The sequence below is a fragment of the Poecilia reticulata genome, linkage group LG5 (assembly GCF_000633615.1).
Source record: "Poecilia reticulata strain Guanapo linkage group LG5, Guppy_female_1.0+MT, whole genome shotgun sequence".
NCBI classification, from domain to species: domain Eukaryota; kingdom Metazoa; phylum Chordata; class Actinopteri; order Cyprinodontiformes; family Poeciliidae; genus Poecilia; species Poecilia reticulata.
Genome location: NC_024335.1, coordinates 13,739,874 through 13,760,368, shown reverse-complemented (window position 1 = coordinate 13,760,368; position 20,495 = coordinate 13,739,874). Strand labels below are relative to the sequence as shown.

Sequence of the window (20,495 nt, the reverse complement as noted above, 5' to 3'; positions counted from 1 at the left end):
CTTCTTATGGCAAACGTTTTGATTGCAGGTTGTTTAATTAATTTTTTATGCAGTTATTTGGGCTGACTAGCAACATCCTGTTCTTCAAAAGGGAGGCACATTTTTGATGCTCAACACTTTGTCCAAATTTTACTCTTTTGTTGAAGACATTCAACATGAATGATCAAGAGGGTCATATTAAGAAAGGGTGCATTTTATAAATGCATAAACCAATTAACCCTTAAAAACAATCTAAGGGGTGACTTATTTCCATTCCCACATGTGATTCATTGTTGTAGATCCGGGGTGTTCAAAGTGAGTCCTCAGGGGTCGGTATCCTGCATGTTGTAGTTCTCTCCCTGGTGAGACAGCTACTTCCTCCTCCTCAGCATGTCAATGTTCTGCTGAGAGCTGCTAACAAGCTATCATTTGATCCAGCTGTGTTGAACCAGCGAGACATCATGCAGGATACTGACCTTTGAGGACTGACTTTGGACACGCCAGTTGTATTTCTCAGAATTTGAAAATTTATTTTAAGACTTCAATTAAAGATTTTAAGAAAGATCAATTAAAACAAAAAAAAGTAAAATAAGTTTGTTGTATATCGTGTTAGTTGGAGCTGCACCATAATCAGGCAAGAGCTTGGGAGGATCATTGAGAGATATTTAATAAGACAAAAAAAGAAACGTAACATAATATGATTTGATCTGGAAACAGAGCTGCAGTAGTTGAAATCTGAGGTGTGTGCATAATACAAATGTACTCATACAATGTATATTTTTTTRTTTTTTAAAGAATGCATTTGCAATGACCTTTCAGCTATGCTTTATATTCAGGTTCGCACAGAAAATAGAAAGTTATTTAGAATTKTTTTTTTTAACATTTTTATGTGTTCATATGTTTCTGACTTTGTAAGTTAACCWTTTCCTTCTTATTTCTATAATAACGCCATTGTGGTCACTGCAATCTCACAGACACATTCACTTCTTCAGCGGACGCGCAAACGTGAGCGCGCACCCCGATCTGGCGTCTTTTCTCTTCCATAAGTGGGAGGAGAGTGTCCGGATGCTCGGCACATCATCTTGGAGAGCGGACCACCGGRGTGTTGCTTCTGTTTCTGTTTCTGCTGCTGCTGCTGCGCTGCGTTTCTGTCCCACCTGAAGCCTTATGACCCAACTGCCGCTTAAATCCGAGACCAAATCAAAGGAAAACGACAAACCAACGTAAAGTAAGAACAATCTCAACACAGGCGTTGCGTTCAGATGCTTTGTTAATGTTTGTTACCTTGCATGTTATAATGTAAATGAATAGCTTTTTTTCTAGCTTTGAAGCGTTTTTTAGACGCTCGAGAGAGTTTACAGTGGCATGTAACTTTATTCACGGAAATGTGTCCACTGAGTTCCCCCGATTACAGCGCAAAACTGTTTGACTTGAAGGGAGTAACTTAATTATCAAAATTTGAAAAGGCATCCGATTTAGATTCACACTACCAAGCTTAAGTGGCTCAAGTAATAGCTTTTCCAAAAAAAAACAACAAAGAAATGGGGCAGGAATTTCATGAAAAATCACGAAGAATTGAAAAGCTTATCTCTTCTTCACCGTTTGTTGTTGGTCCTCCACATCAAAGAGTGTTGACGTGTGTTGAGTGAGAGTTGGAACAATTGTGACCAGTTCATTGCAAAAAAAATTGACTGAATTTGTAGGAATTTAGTCAGCAGAAAAAGACTAAAACAAAAAAAAAATCCTGTTTAAATGTTGAGTGAACAGAAACTCTGATTATCAGTTCAGAAAGATGAATAAGTAAAATCACCCAAGGACACTCTGACATTATGTTTCARGCTGTGTYCTTTTTCTGAGTTATTTTTCTGAAAATTAAGAAGTTTGTCACAAAAATCTATTTTTTGAGGGTCAATAAAAAATGTTTCTGCAAAGTATTATTTTAGGATTTTAAAAATATTATTTCTAGCCTTCTTATTTCAGTGATTTCAAACTGTCTCCATCTCACAAATTGTTTCGAAATTTTGCATTTGGTCTCAGCACGAGCTGCACTCCTGCTACGTTTCATCCTGAGCGAGATCATTGTTGATTGTGTTGAGTGCTGCCAAATGTGGCTGCATCCGTCTGCGAGTGTTGCTCGCTCCGTGAAAAGGAGGAGGAGGTGAAGCCGAGGGGAAGAGAAAATTTGGGGTTCATATAATTAGTTTGCATGCTTCACTTCATAATGTCCAAACAGRAGCGTTTCCCCCCTGCTGGTGGGTCAAACCGTTCCCACGTGGAATGTCCACATASAGACACAGGTGTCCACATTTCAGGGGTCAGCAGAAGGAACAAGTTTTGTTGGTGGCTGAAGCAGCCAAAGCTTCGTTGTGTTTGAGTAGACTCAGTTGGTGTTCCTTCCTGCTATAAATAAATTGGTGTCTTAGACACTTTACTTAAATGAGATAAACCCTCAATTTCTATTTCTTTGCCACCTCTACTCTTTCTGTGTTGCATCTCATTTTCTCATTTTCCTCCCAGTTTCTCACCCTCTCCTCCTCCTCCCCCTTCCATTTGTCTCTCTCGTTCTCACTTCTCTCGGTGGGTCGTCTCTTGTTTCGCTTCTTGGTGCTGCTTGTGTCTCGCAACATTTCTGGAACATGCCTCTGTGTGGGTGTCAGAGGAGGTCTCCCTGCTGTGAGTTGTGTGCATGCAGTGATTTAAGCAGAGTTAAAGTGTTGCTGCACTGGCACGAGTTTTCACAAGATGTTGTTGCTGYTGCGCCGCTTCGGAGACAATGTTCTGGTTTCATCCTGCATCTGTTGTACCTGCAACCAAATTACCACCTAATTGTTTTGTGTCTTCCCTGCTCTGTTCATCTTCTGTTGCTGACAGATGGATCTTCCTTATGGCTCTTTTTTTTTTTTTAAATCACTGCTTCCAATGGCCTTCGCTTTCCACACCTATGAGCTACAGAAATCCCCTCCAGTCAATGTGTGAATCCCACCAAAGACTGTGGAGGATTTGACAGACAAAGCAGTTTTATTGTGCTGAAGTCAGTGGAATTGGTCCCTGAGGAAATGAAGTTTTATGGCGTTAGCTGCAGCTTGGCAGACGTGTTTACTGAGCAGTGCCATTAACTATCTCRGWATTTTGCTCCAATTTTWTTGAGGTGATATTTCTGATCACCCATGCTGCACCAAATAGACATATTATAGCCAAGCAAAGAGATATAGAGGTAAAGTGTTTATGAATCAAACATGCTTCATTATTACTTAATTGCACAGTGATATTGCATTATGCAGAGCAAAGCCTGTTTGTGTTTTCAGCATAAATTTTTCCTTGTGATTACTGCAGTTAATTTTAGATTTTCCCTCTCATTATATGTTAAGTCTGTTTTAAGTGTACAGTTCAGTGATCCACGCAGCTTGAAGGGGATTTTTTTTGTTAGCTTGAAGCCAACCAACACCCACGTTGTGACCTGTGGTTTCTTTTTGACAGACTGCTTTAAATTAGCGCATTATGCATAGCTCAAAAGACTGGAAAAGAGCWGGCTTTTGASTTGATTGTATTTTATCATGAAAGTATACTTAATCTTAAATTCACAAATTTTGTTTTTTGCACATATACAGAAACAAAACGGTGCAAAGGTGTCTCTGTGTAACATGACGGCTCTCCTTGAACAGCCTGTTTCTGGAGTCTTTGTTTGCTGGGTCCTTATGGCCCTGCTGGTTCCTCCGAGAGATAAAACAACGGGAGCAGATGGCTCCTCGAGGTTTGGTGTCACAGCAGGTGAAGCTGAAAGATGCACACATGCAGCAGTTTAATACCAGGGTCGCCTCCTGTTCCGCCCCGTCGCTTCTCTTTTTCCAACCTTCTCTGTCTCTGCCACGGATCCGGGTTCAGGCTCTGTTAAGTGTATTTTTATAAGGAGTCTGTCACTGGAGCACAGCGTTGCTTAAGGGACTGACCAGTTGATCACAGACTGGAGAGAGGTCTCTGATCTCATCAGAGCTTAATCATCCAGCACTCCAATAGGGCCCGCTTTGCAATTTGTTGCAAGATTACCAATCATTTTACACTTACACACTCTACTTTGATTCATGTCTCCCGGGTGGCCATCTCGCGCCATGTGCTGTGCTTATGAAAGCTCCCACCACACACGCTCATACATATAAATTGTGTTTTCTACAAATGTAAACTATTACAGCTCAATTTCGGCCTCCCTGCCCTGGCTTCCGAAAAATATAGAATTGATTTGAAGATTTTATTGCATTTTATATTGGAGCTCGCATTTTTCCCTTCAGTCTAGTGCCGAGTTTAAACATTCAGTATCAGACGGTCAGAAGCTGAGATTCAGATCAAGAATTCAGTCTGAGTCTAAGAGATCAAATCTGTGTGAATTGTGTCATGTTTATTTTAGGATTTTTCTTTATCTGTCAAAATGTAAATAGCTATCACTCCCCTGCTGTAAAAATCACAGCTATAATCTCACCTTCACTGAAGATACAATGATTCAACAACTGAATTGTTCAGAGTAAGCTAATTGATGTTGAAATTTTAATATAAAATTTGGATCATATGAGCACCACAAAAACGCTTCTACACAAAAAAATTATTTTTTCATTAAAAAAATTATGGGGGCGGGGGGAAAGTATACTTTTAAAGAAAAATTAAATTATATTTAATTTTATAAAAGTATCCATTTGTACTGCTTATTGGTACAGAAAATAATCCATGTATTTGTGAAAAACCCCAAAAAGAATTATTTGATTATTAACCGCAACCATCATTTCTTTTGTTAAATACACAAAATCCAGAGSTGGCCTTATATTGCATGATGCCTTAAGGTACATTTCATGCAGGGTGCATATTGTCCACCATACAGCACCATTTGTATTTCCATATATATTTAAATTTACATTGTTTAAAAGCAGCAGCAGGAGGGCAGATATCCTGTTACTTTGTGAGGATTTTCTWGTTTCATTGAGCTGAAATAAAAATCAAGCCAGGTTTTGCCATCTAATGTAAAATGTGTCAAACAAGAGCCTTGAAAGAGTTTGACAAACGATTAAATCAGCACATTTTTGAGTGAATGTTAGACATAAATATTTTATAAAAATCTAAGATACCATCTTYATTGTTCAATTGAAAAATTTGTTGTGTGCTTTTTTTAAAATTGAGCTTTCAATCTAATTTTTTTTATAAGTAACAGAGCTGTACCTGCGATATCTTGATGTTTAACTTTATTTTTTTTTAAATGATGTCATGCATGCATGAAAGCAAGATATGGCAAATAGATTTAAGTAAGTAAGAAATTAAAGATTTTCATGAAGGTAAGAATGGCAAACCTAGTCTTACATAAATGACCAGCTTAGATTGACATATTCTTGAGTGAGTGCATTCTTTGAAAGTCTGATATTGCATGTTTTTGAAACCTTTAGTGGAGGTTAAAATTGTGTAACTCTTCAATGTAGATGTGATTGTTGTCAAGAGAGACTTACATGCAAATTAGGGGTGCACCAATTTATCACCCAGCTGATTTATCGGTGCTGATTTCTTTTATTTTGGGAGCTTGGCAATTGGTCGATACTTACATGTGGAGCCGATCTTATCCCCTGACCCTATCTACCTCAGCAAACATCTAAAAATCAACCAATGTCCTCTTCTGCTCTCCAGTGAGAGAGGTTTGACTGATAGCCCACCAGGTCATGTCTGCACRTTTGCAGATAATAATACTAATCCCACTCAGCCAACTCAGCAACTTCCTTGCAATATTTTGTGACATTTCCAAAAATATCGGACAAAATCAGAATCGGCAGGTCAGCCTTTTTAAAGATCGATAATCTTGAGATCGGTCAGAAAACTGCAATCGGTGCAATGCACCTAATGCAAATGTATTGAAACTTAGCTCAGTTTTATCACAAATAGTTCTATATACGGAAACAAAGCAAATAAGACTGCAATTCAGTTAAAGTCACCAATAAAACATCTTGTAGGAACTTCCYGTTGTTTATAATGAAATCCAGCAGTGCATCATTGTTTGTCTTTTTCAAAGAAAAAAAAAAGATTACATTGTGTCACACAGAGATTAAAATKACCTTTTTGCAGCACTTTGAGAAGTACGTAGTTGATTTAAACAGCTAACATTCAGTGAAAGGGTGCCTGCATTAARGAAAATCTGGCAAACATCATTTTGAATCCCTCTATGTAGAGTATGATTTAGACAGAATATTAAGTTCTTTTGATAAGAACTCTCCTAACATCCTCAAGTCCGAGGTGATTCTTGAAACACTTTATTGACAGCTCCTTTTGGTATTTAAAGGTTGCCATTCGAGTGGTAGATTATCCCCTTTAGGAAAGTTGATAAAGAAACCTGTCAGGCCACCAGTTTGTGGCGTCCCATCACCTCGGTGCAGATGCTCGTCCTGCTGTGCTTCACTAACAGCACACAGGCTTGTTTTAATACATAGCACCAGCAGGAGGCTGTGGTTGTTTATGACACACTAGATGCCGCGCTTGAAACCCAGAATGCCACCCAGAGTGCTCCATTATCACCCTCACCCCGCGCCTCGTCAAAGGGCCACCTGTTTAGTAGCACATGAAAGTCTGCGAGAGGCAAACGGGGCGCTGCTGCGCCGAGATAGTCAGTCGCTTTCCCTTTCAGCTGACAGCTCTATTCAGGCCTCAGATTTGATGGGGAGGCCTTCTGTTCCTACGTAAGCGTCACATTTTTCTCTTTTCTTTTTTTGTTGAGAAAGCTGGTTTCTTTGAAGGGTCATGTTGTTGTGAAGCTTCTGCTTTTATCTGCTGTGCAGGTGATTATGATTTGCACTTGTTTCTGCAAACAGAGCATTTATCCTTTGATTCTTCCACTCAAAAGAGGGAGAAAAAAAGAACAATCTTTGTCAGGTTGAGAATAAATACTTCTGAAAAGACGATTTTTGCTCTTTGTGAAAATGGAGCCAGTGAGTCTTGCATAGCAAAATAAAAAATAAAAAAATAAAGAAAAATGCTCCCACTATCTGGTTCCACTTTAAGATTTTTATTTATTTATTTCTTTTGCTTTTCTTTTTCTTATCTAAAAGACACAGTTGGTGTAAAACATGTTTACTGCAGGCTGAAAGCCAAAATTTCTTTGTAAAGCTGTGTTTCAAGTTATGAAATCTTGCTTTTAATARGTTTTCAGACATCCTATTGRGGATTTTTCTTTTGAAAAATAGGCAAAACACTAACACTTTTCCTTGAGTGAAAATGTTTTTTCCCATATAGCTTTGATTCCTTTTGACTAATGAGAAGRATTCAATACATGAATTTCATTGGTGTTGAATATTTAATTTCCTTAACGCTTGTCTGCATGCACATCTGCCTTTATAGTACCARTAAAAAGTGGGATTTTGATATTATGATGCCATACAAAAAAGGAACCACATGGCAACTTATACTGCTGTAAAATCTGCCRTTTTGTGCTTATTTCATTTATATTCAAACACCTATATTRCTCTAATTTTATATTTAAYAAAAAATGGAATGTTGTTCTCTAACATTTATGGTTGTTCTGAACCTTGAATTATTTTAAAACAGCTTKCATTTTTTGCTGTTCCCAGAAGAGTCTTAGGAAATACATTTTGGAGTTTTTGTGACKTGTCAAAATAATGTTTGCAGCCCAAATTACTACAGTATGACACCAGCAGGACGCTYTTTAAAAATGTACTAAACATTGTCACATACATTGCRAAGTTTTGCTAACAGTGATCATCAGCCTTCCTGTATTCGTGTGACATTGGCCTGATTTTGTTCCCTCTATGAATATAATTACAGCCAGGTTTACCACTGAGCTGTCAATGATAATGTACAGGCTGCAGACACACAGTTCAGGATAAAGTATCGATCTGTTTTAGCTATTGGATATGCGTCAGCCCTAACTAATCACTTTGRCATTTGGTCATTAGCATGCAAGACAGTGCGAGGCTAGATTTACGCTTTCATTTTTCAACCATAACCGCTTAAAATTTGTTTGCTATCTAAAAACAATTAAACTATGAGTTGTGATTAAACAATCAAAAGAGACTAAAACAGAAAAACAATAAAAGAAGATTAGGTTCTCAAGGTAAAAAATTATACTTGGATTCAGACTTTCTCCTGCAGCTGTTTCTGCCTCCTGTGGAGATGCAGACAAAGAACCAAAGATCATATTGTAAAGAAATTATGTATGTATGCAGAGAACGACACTTGAACCTCTCGGCTTTTACACAGTGACYGTCTYTGCCTTGTTAGGATGATTCTTTACAATACGTGTTACWGGTAAATGGCACTTTTGCATTAATTTAGAACAAATTGAACATTTTTGCAACAAAACAGAAACATTTCATAATTTCGCTGAACCATTTAGATCCAAAAATCTCATTGATTTGTGTAAAAATGTTATTTACTTACTCGTSTTTTGTTTCCAACTGTATTGACTTTGCTGCTGCATTATTTTCCTTTACTGCTAATTGTTCCAAAATACAAAAAATAATATGCTGTTTGTAAATACTCACTTCAAGTTTCCTAGTCATGCTTGTTTTGTTTTTTTATTAATTTTGTTGGTTCCCCGTCCACGGATAGTGGCGCCACATCCCTCATATCCAGAACTGTTATTACTGTAATATTTGTCTACCTGMTGTGATCAAACATGCTCTCACTTGGTCAATTTTTGGATTATTTTACAAGGCAGCTGGTTTGTTACTAGCATCTGAAGTAAAATTATTAGGACATAACTTTGGAGTAAATATATCTACTTAAAGATGCTGGCCAGAAAARAAGACACTGCAATAAAAATTTTAAAGAAATTGCCAATGAATTTCGTCTTCAACATTAGTCATCTAATATTATCGTGGGACCAAAAAGTATAAAAAGTGATATTTTTACTAGAGAAGTTGGTGAAAAAGAAATTTGAAATTATCTTAAAATTGGTCAACATTTTTTTCAAACAGCCATGAAAATAATCATCCAGTTCTAGAGCAGTCTCACTTWAATGTGCATAAAAAGTCAAACAGGTACGTGATAATATACATGTTTAAGCCATTTTCTGTCCATTTGTTAGTTTATTTGTCCACTGTATCCCTCTTTTGGTCTTACAGGGTTAAGCACTCAACATCAGCAACACTTCTTMTGTCAAACAAACAGATTCCCGTTCTGGCTAAGCTCTGACTATGTCACACAGCTGATAACCCTGACCTTTGACACCCCGAAGGCCTACTTAGAGATAAAGATCTCACCCCAGTAAAGAGCCACATGCACTAGTTTTCAAAGAGCCCAGCTGGTTGAACTCCCAGAGGTCCATTGACATACTCCAGCTTTAAATCCCATGAGTGATACTTACACTCRCACTGCAAATTTCCCCTGACATCAGYACTATCCTCTGCCCAATTTACGAACACACAYGCACATGCACACACACCTCACACAAAGCGGACTATTCTTTTTTGTTATTTCTAGAAACCCTTAAATGTCCCATGTGTACCAATGGTGTGCCTTTCTCAACTTAGTGTGATGAAAGACCAAAGACCTCATCAGGCCCCAGCCCCCCTCACAAGTYARCCTTACAGGCTCAGAGAGAGCACACACTCACCATCACTAACAGCTCAATACTTCTTGCTCATTGATTTTCTGTATACCCTGCACCGCAGTTTGTCTTTTAACACAAGAGACCCGCCTGCTGCAACACCATAACAGCTGTGTGCACTGTCTGCAGCGATGGATTGTATCAGTTTAAGAAGAGGACAAAACAAACAATTTTTAACTATGTCATCTTGAGTTTTACTAAGGAGGAAAACCACCTCTGCGCCTGTTGTGCRGTGCTGGGAATAATAACGAGAACACACGGCAGCGCCACTGACGATTACAATAATCTGAGGAGGCAATAATCTATATGTCATATTAAAAGAAGTCCCATTAGGAAGCTACGGAGTTATTTCTTATTTACAGTCATGATAAACAAATTAGAAAAGGCATTCAATTGAGGCTCGCTTTTCAGATTATTTCTTTTAAATTTTTTTTTCTTTAATAGTCTTTAAGCAGGTATTAAACATTATTTCATTAAGCCCACATTAATGTATTAAACATGTTTTGTGTTGGTCTGATTGAATATTGTAATCTGAAATATTTTCATTCACTGTAATCAGRAAGTAATCATAACATAACATGCTTCACTTGCTATCTGTGGAGTGAGTGTTTTTGTGGAGCTTTGAATGCACACWGGGATGAGTTTAAAGCAATTGAGATCATGCMGTGATTTTATAAAAATTGTTTTTTATTGTATAAACTGTCACAAACTAYCTCGATAAATGGAAAGCTATACAGTCGAGCAGTGCAAAATACATACTGGAGTTAAACATGCTTTATTATTTTTATTTCATATATTACTCTAAATCTTACAGGGTTACATTTGAATTCTTTGTAACTTTCCTACTATGCATGGTTCTACCTCCATCCTAAACATGTCATTTTTAGTACATTAAATCATGAAGACAAAGAGTTAGGTACACATTATATTTCATTTTTATATTGTACCTTTAACCTAGTTGTGCTTTGCAWTATCACGATCACAGTACAATAAGCTAAATTAAATTTATATATTAAACTCAAGATGCAAGTAACTGCCTACTGATGTTAAATCAGAATGTAAGCTRAAAAATGTTTTACTGTATTGTCCTATACGGTAGTGGGCCTCMAGGCAGTGATAAAAAATAATAAATGTCCCGCTCCACTGCTTTGTTCTTCACATATTTTATTCACATTTGGTTGCAGTGACACACCAATAATGTAGATATACTGAGCCTCATATTTCAGTTCAGTCACAWCTCRCAGATATGTTGACTTTCATAATGAAAGGTGCAGCTGGAGGGCTCCTGAGACCACTGAATAGACAGTGATGAAAGATGTGCGCAGTGCAGTGTCTTATTTTGAGTTATGTATGAAGGCACAGGAGTGGAAATGTAAGAAGCATTGTGAAAAAGAGGAAGAGCTTTTTTATTGTTCAACCAGTAAAGTCCCTTTGAGATTAAAAACCTATTTTTTCAGGGGAGTCCTGACCAGTAGTTACACAACAATTAAAATTAGATTACACAGTTAAAATGCCAAACAAATATTTTTTTAAATGATCACAATTAAAAAACATCATCTCTAGAACTGTTAGTCTGGGCTGAATGAGCTCAATGAAATAAATTCAGTTGATTTCCAATCTTTCTGTGAAACACTTAAAATAAAAGTTAATCCTTGCAAGCTACTAATACTACCAATGTGGTTCTTTTCTCAGTTTTGTACCCATAAACAAATAGTGAGCACTCAAAGCATTGCATACAAGTCCATCCATCCATCCATTTTCTTGCACCCTTGTCCCTTAATGGGATCGGGAGGGTTGCTGGTGACTATCTCCAGCTAACGTTTCGGGCGAGAGGCGGGGTCACCCTGGACAGGTCGCCAGTCTGTCGCAGTGCATACAAGTCTATTTTCTTTATTCTATTTTTTTAAATTATGATGTTTGTTTATTTTTTTTCACATATTTAAATGTATAATATTCTTAGGCTTTGGATTACACCCTATTTCCATTTATTTTAACCCTGATTGCTGTTTGGTTTATTTGTTTCTTATTCAATTTGACACATTAGCACCTTTGAGCAAACCAAGTCAACTTTAGACCACCTCCAACTCATATTGATGTCATAAAACAAATTTTCTTTTCTGTAAAAAAAAAAAAAAACCCCAAAATTGTTGGTTGTCAAAGCAGATGCAAAACCTCTTATTAAACAGTGCAATGAACTGGCAGTACAAAATGCCCGGCTGTAGATGTTCCAACAAAGGACAAGATGCCGAACATGAGGGGCAAAAGCTTAACGAAAAATTTTGACTTCTCTACATTCTTGAAGTGAAAAATAAAATAATGGTTGTCTAACCATATCTAAGTATGTTTTTATGGCTAAAAATGACCAAACTCTATGTAAAGGTGAAAACAAATTACTAAAAGCAAATATACCATTTACAGGATAAAGTCTGCTTCTGTTTAAKAACTTCTAGGTAATTTACATTTAATAMAAAAATWGAAAATGAGCAGTACTTAGATGTGTTTTCATCTCTCAGCAGGTGGCGCCGTATTGGAGAGAAAATGGCACTCTACTGGAGTCTGCTGCTGGTGTTCCTGTTTACCATCCTGGCTGTGTCACAAGGCGCTGATCCTGCTGCTCCACATGGCAAGAGGAGAAAGGCACAAACCTCAGCAGGTAGCAGTAATGCCCTACAGTATCCTGGTCAAGTTCTGCAGAGCCAAAGCTATGGCAGRGATCGCAGGGGGCACGGCAGCCAGAGGAGCCGCTACGCTAAAGGCGAAGCTGGAATCCTCTCTCACAGGRGCCTGCATCCTCTGCCCAGGCTTGATGATGAGGAGACGGGCCTGGAGGGCCTGAACCCAGTGAGAGTTGAAATGGGCCCAAGCAGGGACAGAGCTCGACAGGGTGCGAAGAGCTCATCCCAGAACCAGGAAAGCAAGAACCAGGAAAACCAGCTAGTAGGAACACGCAAGGGAAGAGGCCATGGGAGTGGACACAGGCAGCTTTTTGAGAACAAGAAGCAAGGGAGTCGACGAGACAAGGTGCGACACAAAAAAGGTGAGATTTGCACAAGTTCAGGTCAAGTGTTTAAACAGAACTTTGAGTTKAACCATTTTCAGTTCTGGGCTAACAACAAAACTTAACACTGATGTTAAATATTGCTATAATTCTCAAACAAAATATGTTTAATGTTAGTTATTACAAGCTGCAGGTTCTTTATAGCCTAAAATGTCACAGAAAAGGTRARCTCTATTACAATTAAAGGTCTAATAATCTACTGCACAAAAGGTATTTGTCCTCATTATCGTTTAATTCACCTTTGCTCAAACAAAAGAGCTGTGTGGAGCTTAAGCTCTAAAGGAAACCAATAAATCCATGGAGTTTATTATCAAATGTGCATAATAYAAGTTGGTGATGTCATGACAGATTAAAGAGACAGAAAAACATTTCATTTAGTGACATTTTGGATTTTTAATTTTAAAGAAAATTGTTTAGTTAACTCAGAATTCTRAAACTTTAATTYGTTTGTCGTGCAGCATTTTTATATTTTCCTCCACAGATTTGCTATCAAATTCAAGTACACTATGTAGTACACTTTAACCCCTGCATGGTCTCCCGTTTTGTTATGACCTTGAGCCAGTCGTAACACCAACCTAAATAAACAGGAAAGGTTTTCATTGAACCTAATCTGCCTAGCGTATGAATAATCTGGGGATTAAATGCATGCATGACTTTGGGCTGATCGRCAATAATAATGTTCAGGAGGAAACACGTTTGAAAACAACATCTGTATAAAAAAAGCATTGCAAAGTAAAATAGRAATTGTTATGAAAAAACAAAAAAGCGATCTGAGTACGCTCTTGCAGATTYTGTTCAGATTCAAAACAAAACAACGGTTTTTCCATCTTGTCAGGGTTTCCCTCAGGGCCTGAGGCCAGCTCTGCGTTCAAGGACAGAGACCAATTCGAGGATCCTCCCCCCTCTTCATCCTCACCATCTACCTCCCCCTTCCTTGACGTGACCCCACCCAGTGAACCCCCCTCCCCCATTGACAGCTTCTTTGACTCTGACTCCTCCATGGTTACCACGGCGACGAACGAGCATCCCCCAACGCTTCCCCCTGGCTCTGCCAAACCCCAGGTAACCTCAGCAGAACTGGAGTGCTTATTAAAGGCTGTGTCTCCTGTACCTCAGTGTGACTCCAGTGTGCCAGGGAAATGGAATGAAAATGGGGCCCCATTGCTGCAGTTATGCTGCTCCAAACCTCTTAGCTCATCTTAGAAAAGAAATTGTGAAGCTGAACGCTGCTGGTGAAAAATGTCCTCCAGCAATCCAACCTCTCTCGGCTCTTAGTTGTAGTGTGTTTGAGAGGTATGACCATATTCATTGTAATAGTACCGGACTGCTGGGTCTCTGAGTTCAAGAGCATGTTTTCTGTGAGCACCTTTTTGTCTTTGTGTCACCACCATTCAGGCTTTTTACTTCTATTATGAGCTTGTTCTCTGGAGAAACTGCAGGGTGCAGAGGCCGACATTGACCACCTGTCACATCCAGCCAGAATGAGACATACATGTTTTCAATAAGATCTGTCCATTTCTGGTCATGAAGTTAATTATGCGCCCATCTTTGGCTGAAGTGTAAAAGATAAAATTGATTTCTTAGAACCAATTAAATTATAAAACTAGGACTTTATCAACTATGCAGTATAAGTTTTGGAAGCGATAACAGACAACATAACACWAAGAGCTCCATTTCTCCTTCAGATCTCTGTAGAAATCCAACTATTCAATATTTGTTATTTTTTCATAGTGCTTTGCAAAAGTATTTGCTCACCCTTAACTGTACAAACACAAACTTCAGCCTACTTTATTGGAATTTTATGTGAGAAACACACACGGTAATGTGTAGAGTAGTGTAAAAAAAAAAAGTAAAGTGTCTTACTTACATTTGCTTTCTGTCCCCCCTGGACTCGATGCTTTGTAGAACCACATTCATGAAAGCGCAGCTGCAAGCCTTTTGCAATATGTCTCCATAACTTTGCACATTCAGGATCCAAAAATGTATGTCAGTTTTTTCTCACTAATTAGTTCAAGCTCAATGAGATTAAATAGGTAGGGTGTTTCAAGTCTTGGTAGAGGTTCTCATTTGTATTTACATCTATTCTTCTACTTAGTAATTTTAATGTCTTAATGTGCTTTGCATTGTAGCCCTGTTCAGAGATGGTGAACAGTTCCCACGTGTTGTATGTCTGGAGGAGAATTGATAGCGTTAGAGATTTTTGTAATTTTCTTGAATATTGCTCTGTATTCAAGTTTATCAGCTTTCCCATCAACCAATCTCCCAGTCCCTGCTGCATTCATGATGCTGCCACTASCATATTTCATCATGGAAATGGTGTGTCTGTTAGTTTCTCTCAACATAGATTATTTTATATGGCCACATAGTTGAATTCGCAGTATAATCTCATCTGACCAAATGTCTCTTGTGTCCCCTACACTGTTTGTTGGAGAATTTATTACTGAAATTCTTTCAACAATTTCTTTCTTCTTGCAGAAAGGCCATTTGTAGAGTGCTACAAGAAGGGTACAAGACTGCCAAAAAAMCCCATCATTTCTCAATTCATAGAAAAACCAAGAGCAGATAAGAACCAAAATCCATCCATCCATCCATTTTCTTACACCCTTGTCCCTCAGTGGGGTCGGGAGGGGTAGAACCAAAATAACAAAGAAAATCTATTAGGCTGGAAAAGATTACAAGCACATTTCTAAACTTTTGAAAATCCAGTGCACCACATAAGAATTCACAGGGTTTAATGTCTTGAAACAGGTGCTGTGCTCTGACATCCAAGAAGATACCTTTTTCTAAAAAAAAAAAAAAAAAAAAAATGTCATTAAATATTTTTGTACTATGAAAGACTAAAAAGCCCTAGGAAGACCAGTGTTCACAGTTGTGAGCATAAAGCAAGATTTTTTTAATTAGCACTTAATCCACTTTTTATTCAAGGTTTAAAGAGCAGCTGTACAGAAGCAGGTACCTCCTGCTGTTAAACTAATTGATATTTCCAATAGGCTATTTCCAGAGGCTGAAGAAAAGTATGGATCTTRTTTCACCAGGGGTTTTACTGTTTAAAGTATTTAATCTGAAACATCTCAAAGTCCTGCTGACTGAATTACACTGTGAGGCATTTGTTTTCCATGAAGGAACTGAATCTGGAAATATTTTTCATGGCTTTTATTGCAAAATAGAACAGCTCAGGAAATGACTGTGGGGATTTGTTTTGCTGAAGTGACACACATTTCTCATATGAACATTATTATTAGACTGAAGGAAGAATATTTAAATTTGAAAGCACTTCCACTTAAATAAAAACATGACTCAGGCCGAAGATKAAAAAAAATTCAAACGGCAAGGTGAAAGAGAGATCGTTAATTTTTAATCTGAGATATTGCTTTTAAAACTGGAGACCTAATGGGGGCATATTGTATTGTTTAATCCTTCACTATCATCTAGTGTTTTGTAAATGTTACAAAGCACACAAGTTCGGCTCCTGAAGCACTTCATGCCAGACTTAGTCTCTGCTGTTGCATAATAAAAACAGATGAAGTATGCAGTTGTGGTTAATGATCTATAAGGTTCAGTCTCTAAACTGTGTATTTAAAACACAGAAGCAGTGTAAAGTTTATTTGTATGCTGGTCTGTGGGCAGACGTTTTCTCTGCTACCAATCGATTGTTTTCTGAAGCTTAGCTGCTGTCTCTGTTGTCCTTTCAGGATAGTTTATGAATCACTGATGCTTCACTGCTGCTGGTCACAACAAAAATATTGCAATAAGAACATCATTAATGCATTTACCTGCAAACTGTTTTAACTTATTGCTGCTGGGTAAACCGGAAGAAACTGTCTCTAGTGTGTTACTTACACCACTCACTGTATGAACTTTATGTTGTGGTTCCAGTTTTTAATCGAAAAGAAGATTCAATTATTTGTTCATCTGCATGTTATTTGTTTCTTTGCACAAACTCTGTGTGAGACTTAATGATAATGATTCCTCTGAAATACTGTGACCTTGCAGTTTCAATTTAAGTTTGACTTTCAGAAGTCTGGACAAGGTCAAGGAGAGGTGATGCCCACGTTGGACATGACGCTCTTTGACTGGACGGATTATGAAGATATGAAGCCTGTGGATTCCTGGCCATCTTCCAGAAAGAAAGGTTCATAAAGTCACTGTAATGCAGATTTATTAAAGATTTTTAATTGACGGGGGAAATCTTGTTAAGCACATGGTCTGCCTGATTAAAAAGCCAACCTCCTGGTTTATAKCACTGTATAATTTTTCTAACAGATTTGTAATACAATTATTTAATTTTAGATATTATAGCAGGGCTAAAACRCACATGGKTTTTACAATAGGCAYTAATTTTACAMCTCAAATAATAAATTTTTTGAACATAATTGTCACATTAGTTTCTTTGGTCATGGTTTGTAGTGCAGTATTGTTATTACCTGTKAAATCAAAGCTTTGCAGTCCAATTTTGGAAAAGTCACTTAAAACGAAGAATCTAATTTCAGATAGATTTATGGGGTGCCAGAACTCTAAGAAAAGTCGAAAGCRAAGTTTTTAAAATCTAAACCACTGAATTCCACTCAGTGTTTTAAAACAAAACWTACAGCATGTGTAGCATGCCATGAAAACAATTATCTGACTTTTAAAGAAACATGTCCTCTTAATTAAGAAGAAGAAAGACAAATTCTTCTTAAGCTAATTCAGTTAAAGAACTGAAATAGTTCATGAAAAACCTCAATAAAAGATTTTGGAGAAGCAATTATGATATCTTGATACACAATAAAGGCCCTTTATAGGTTGGTAAGTGTCTGGGGTCACTGAAGTTGTGCCCTGAGATTAGAAGACAGATGAAYTATGTCTTGTTAAAACCATAAAAATAMATTTTAAAAACCGTGAAGAAAAGATAATTGCCATAGTTACAACCTCTTTGATCAGTTTTGTTTAAAATAAACCTGTTGTGTTGAAATGATTTTCCTGCTGCAGACAAGAGACGGAGTAAAAACCTCAGCAGTGGAAATTTGACAGCAGATGTGGATGCAGTTGAGCCATGTGACCACCATCTGGACTGTCTTCCAGGTCAGTGTGAACATAAATAACTCCTTAATTAGATAGAATTTGATTATTTAATTCACACATCACTTAACTCAAMAAATAATTTCATCACTCCAAAATAAGCATCTTTTAGATTACCCTTGTCATAACACAATATRTGCTTCTAGCAATCCAAACTGTCTGTGTATTCATTTTCATGTTATAATTTCTGTGTTTCTTGTKCATCAGGTTCCTGTTGTGACCTGAGACAACATGAGTGCAAACCTCACAACAGGGGCCTGAACAACAAATGTTACGATGATTGCATGTGTGAGGAAGGTAAGTAGATCCAGTCACAGTGGATGCGATTTTGATCGTTTTTAATTGTTGACTTAAATCAACATCTCAATTTCATTATGAATAATTCCAAAAGAATTAGACTAAAGTTACMTCAAACATGCTAAATTATTCTGTGAAACAGAATTACAGCTGCTGAATAGAATGGTTTACTTTTAAAATAAACATGAGTCAATTACTGYTCCGTCTTTTCTCCATTTGTGAATGAGACGTGTCACTGTGATTTCCTAGACTCCCAAAGCCTGCTGTGTAACCCTTTCCTGATTGATCAATGTCAAAATAAAGTTTCTATCAGTTCTTGAATTTCTGTAGATTTTGACACAATACGTGGGTTTTCAGATATTTTATCCAACTTCATCCAAGGTCTTGGGGTTTGAGTCCCAGCCAGGGGTCTTACTGCACGGAGTTTGATTGTTCTCCATATGTATGCATTGGTTTTTCGCCGATACCCCGGCTTCCTCTCACAGTACAAACCATGCATATTTGGTTGAGTGGTTACGTTATATTGCAAAGTGCAGTGTGTACATGCATCATTGCTTGTCCACCACCCTGTGTTTTTCTGTGTTTTCTTGGGCTAGACAGAGAACCTATGCAGAGTGTTCCTCAACTCTCATGAATGAATACTGAAAGTTTCCTCACAATGCTCCTGTAATCTTACATTTGGCTGATTTAGATTTGAGCAAAGGTGCTTTRTGAATATATCTTTCAGGATTTCGATGTTATGCTAAATTTCATCGGAAGAGACGTGTGACCAGGAGGAGGGGCCGGTGYGTCGTCCCAGACTCAGTCAGCAATGACCAAGGAGGCTTCATCACCATATGAAGATGAGAGAGRAATAAGCATGGAGAAAAAACATGACTTTGTCAAATACAACAGGACAGCCATGACACTTCTAAAGAMCTAAGTGCTTAAARATGATCCCTTGTGGGKTTTTTTTGTTTGTTTTTTTATCAAATCAATCTGCAAATGTTAGCTGATTGGACACAAACATCTGGGCCTTTATATCAAAGTACAGCTAATTAAAAATCCTTTAATGTTTCATTATGGGATTACTGTGTGCCCTGTCCCAGCAAGTCAGCATCTTTAAGCACCTGGTTTTACTCTAAAAATKTATTTTAAAAAGGTTTCTACAACAAGACTCTTTACAAAATGTACCAAGCCCACTGGTTGTTTGAAAATGTCTTGCTGTTTTCATGTCATTTGATTGATCAAATTCAATCCGATTCACCAAGTTAAATTAGTAATTGTTGCAGTTTTTAGTTGTTGATTGACTTTGGTGTTGTCTGTCATGCAAAATTTGAGTTTGTTTTTAATTTTAGCAACAATCCTATACTGGATCCAATTGACTTACCTCTTGAAATGCCTTTACAATACTGGTTTAATTTCTTTAGAGTTCAACGTCTGCAAGTTGGATTACTTTAAACCCAATAAACAATCACTCACTGGAGTGCGTTTTAAAAACACGGAATGTTTTTGTTTGTTTGTTTTTGTTTAGCTTGTGGCCAACATGTTGAGCAAGTTTACCATGTTAGTCATAAATACTATTTCAATTGGTCTGATATATGAATATAAGGCTGATCTAAATGCCAAGGATGTTCTAAAAATGATGCCACAGCTCAAAGTTTYCTAATGGAACTTAAATCAACAATGATACCATTTTACTTTTCAGTCTAATGTCACTCATGYCCTAATATTTGTTTTGTATTTATTCTGTATTTGCATATATTTGTCTATAATTTCTGTTTTTCGCTTTTCATGATTAAACAGTTGCTAAGAAACTGTATGTAATGTATCTTTTCCTATGTAGYGWCAATGGATTTTTTTTTAAATTGCTCCCGAACAGAATTTCTTCAGTATCAGCCGCATATGCAAATTGGAAAAAACAAATCTGGATTTTTATATTTAAAAAGTTCTCGTTACATAATTGAACTGAACTGAAGTCCTACTGCTACGATTGCACATCAAATTTAGGCTCTCAAAATTATCATTTTATTTCTGATGCTCTGATGTATGTCAGTCATAAAATGGATTTAAAAATGCCCYAGTTTTATTAGAAGAATGTAACTGTTATATCTTTTATATCTTTGTTCAACAAAATGACCGTTTAAAAGTGATCTGGTTCATTAGGTTCAACTATTAATTGTGTTCCCTTCCACAAGTCTTCCATGGAAATCTGAGTTACTTGAGATTATTGCAAATATTAGCAGTTTAATATAAGAACTGTTGCTCTTCTGGGTTCAAAATACGTAACTGACTAACTATGACACTTTAACACATTTGTGTAACCTCATACATGGYCTGTAGCAAAAAGGACTTATTGGCTATTCCTATGTCTTGCAAAATCTTCATACAGGGGAGAATTGTGGATTGCAAATATATGTCATGTTAAYGAGTTTATCCACCTTTTGAAGCCAGTTGGTTTTCAGAGGGTTTTATTTAGGGGTATCAGAGAAAAGAATTTTTAAAATTCTTKATAGTCTTGTGTCATTTCATTTCCACATT

At 37.3% G+C, this 20,495-nt stretch overlaps 1 protein-coding gene across 4 annotated transcripts; it reads left to right on the top strand.

Moving 5' to 3' along the window:
- Positions 1-531: 531 nt before the first annotated feature.
- On the top strand, positions 532-19,776 carry draxina (dorsal inhibitory axon guidance protein a). 4 transcript variants are annotated; one of them, XM_008409126.2, is made up of 8 exons: positions 532-719; positions 954-1,207; positions 12,079-12,599; positions 13,456-13,682; positions 16,626-16,752; positions 17,589-17,681; positions 17,886-17,975; positions 18,703-19,776. In XM_008409126.2, the coding sequence occupies exons 3-8, from the start codon at positions 12,101-12,103 to the stop codon at positions 18,813-18,815; spliced, it is 1,149 nt and encodes a 382-aa protein (XP_008407348.1). In that variant the 5' UTR covers positions 532-719; positions 954-1,207; positions 12,079-12,100; the 3' UTR covers positions 18,816-19,776. The 4 variants fall into 4 exon arrangements, with proteins under 4 accessions (XP_008407348.1, XP_008407351.1, XP_008407347.1 ...); XM_008409129.2 differs by having other exon boundaries at positions 534-719; positions 12,076-12,599; positions 16,641-16,752; XM_008409125.2 differs by having other exon boundaries at positions 534-719; positions 12,076-12,599.
- The last annotated feature ends 719 nt before the right edge of the window (positions 19,777-20,495 follow it).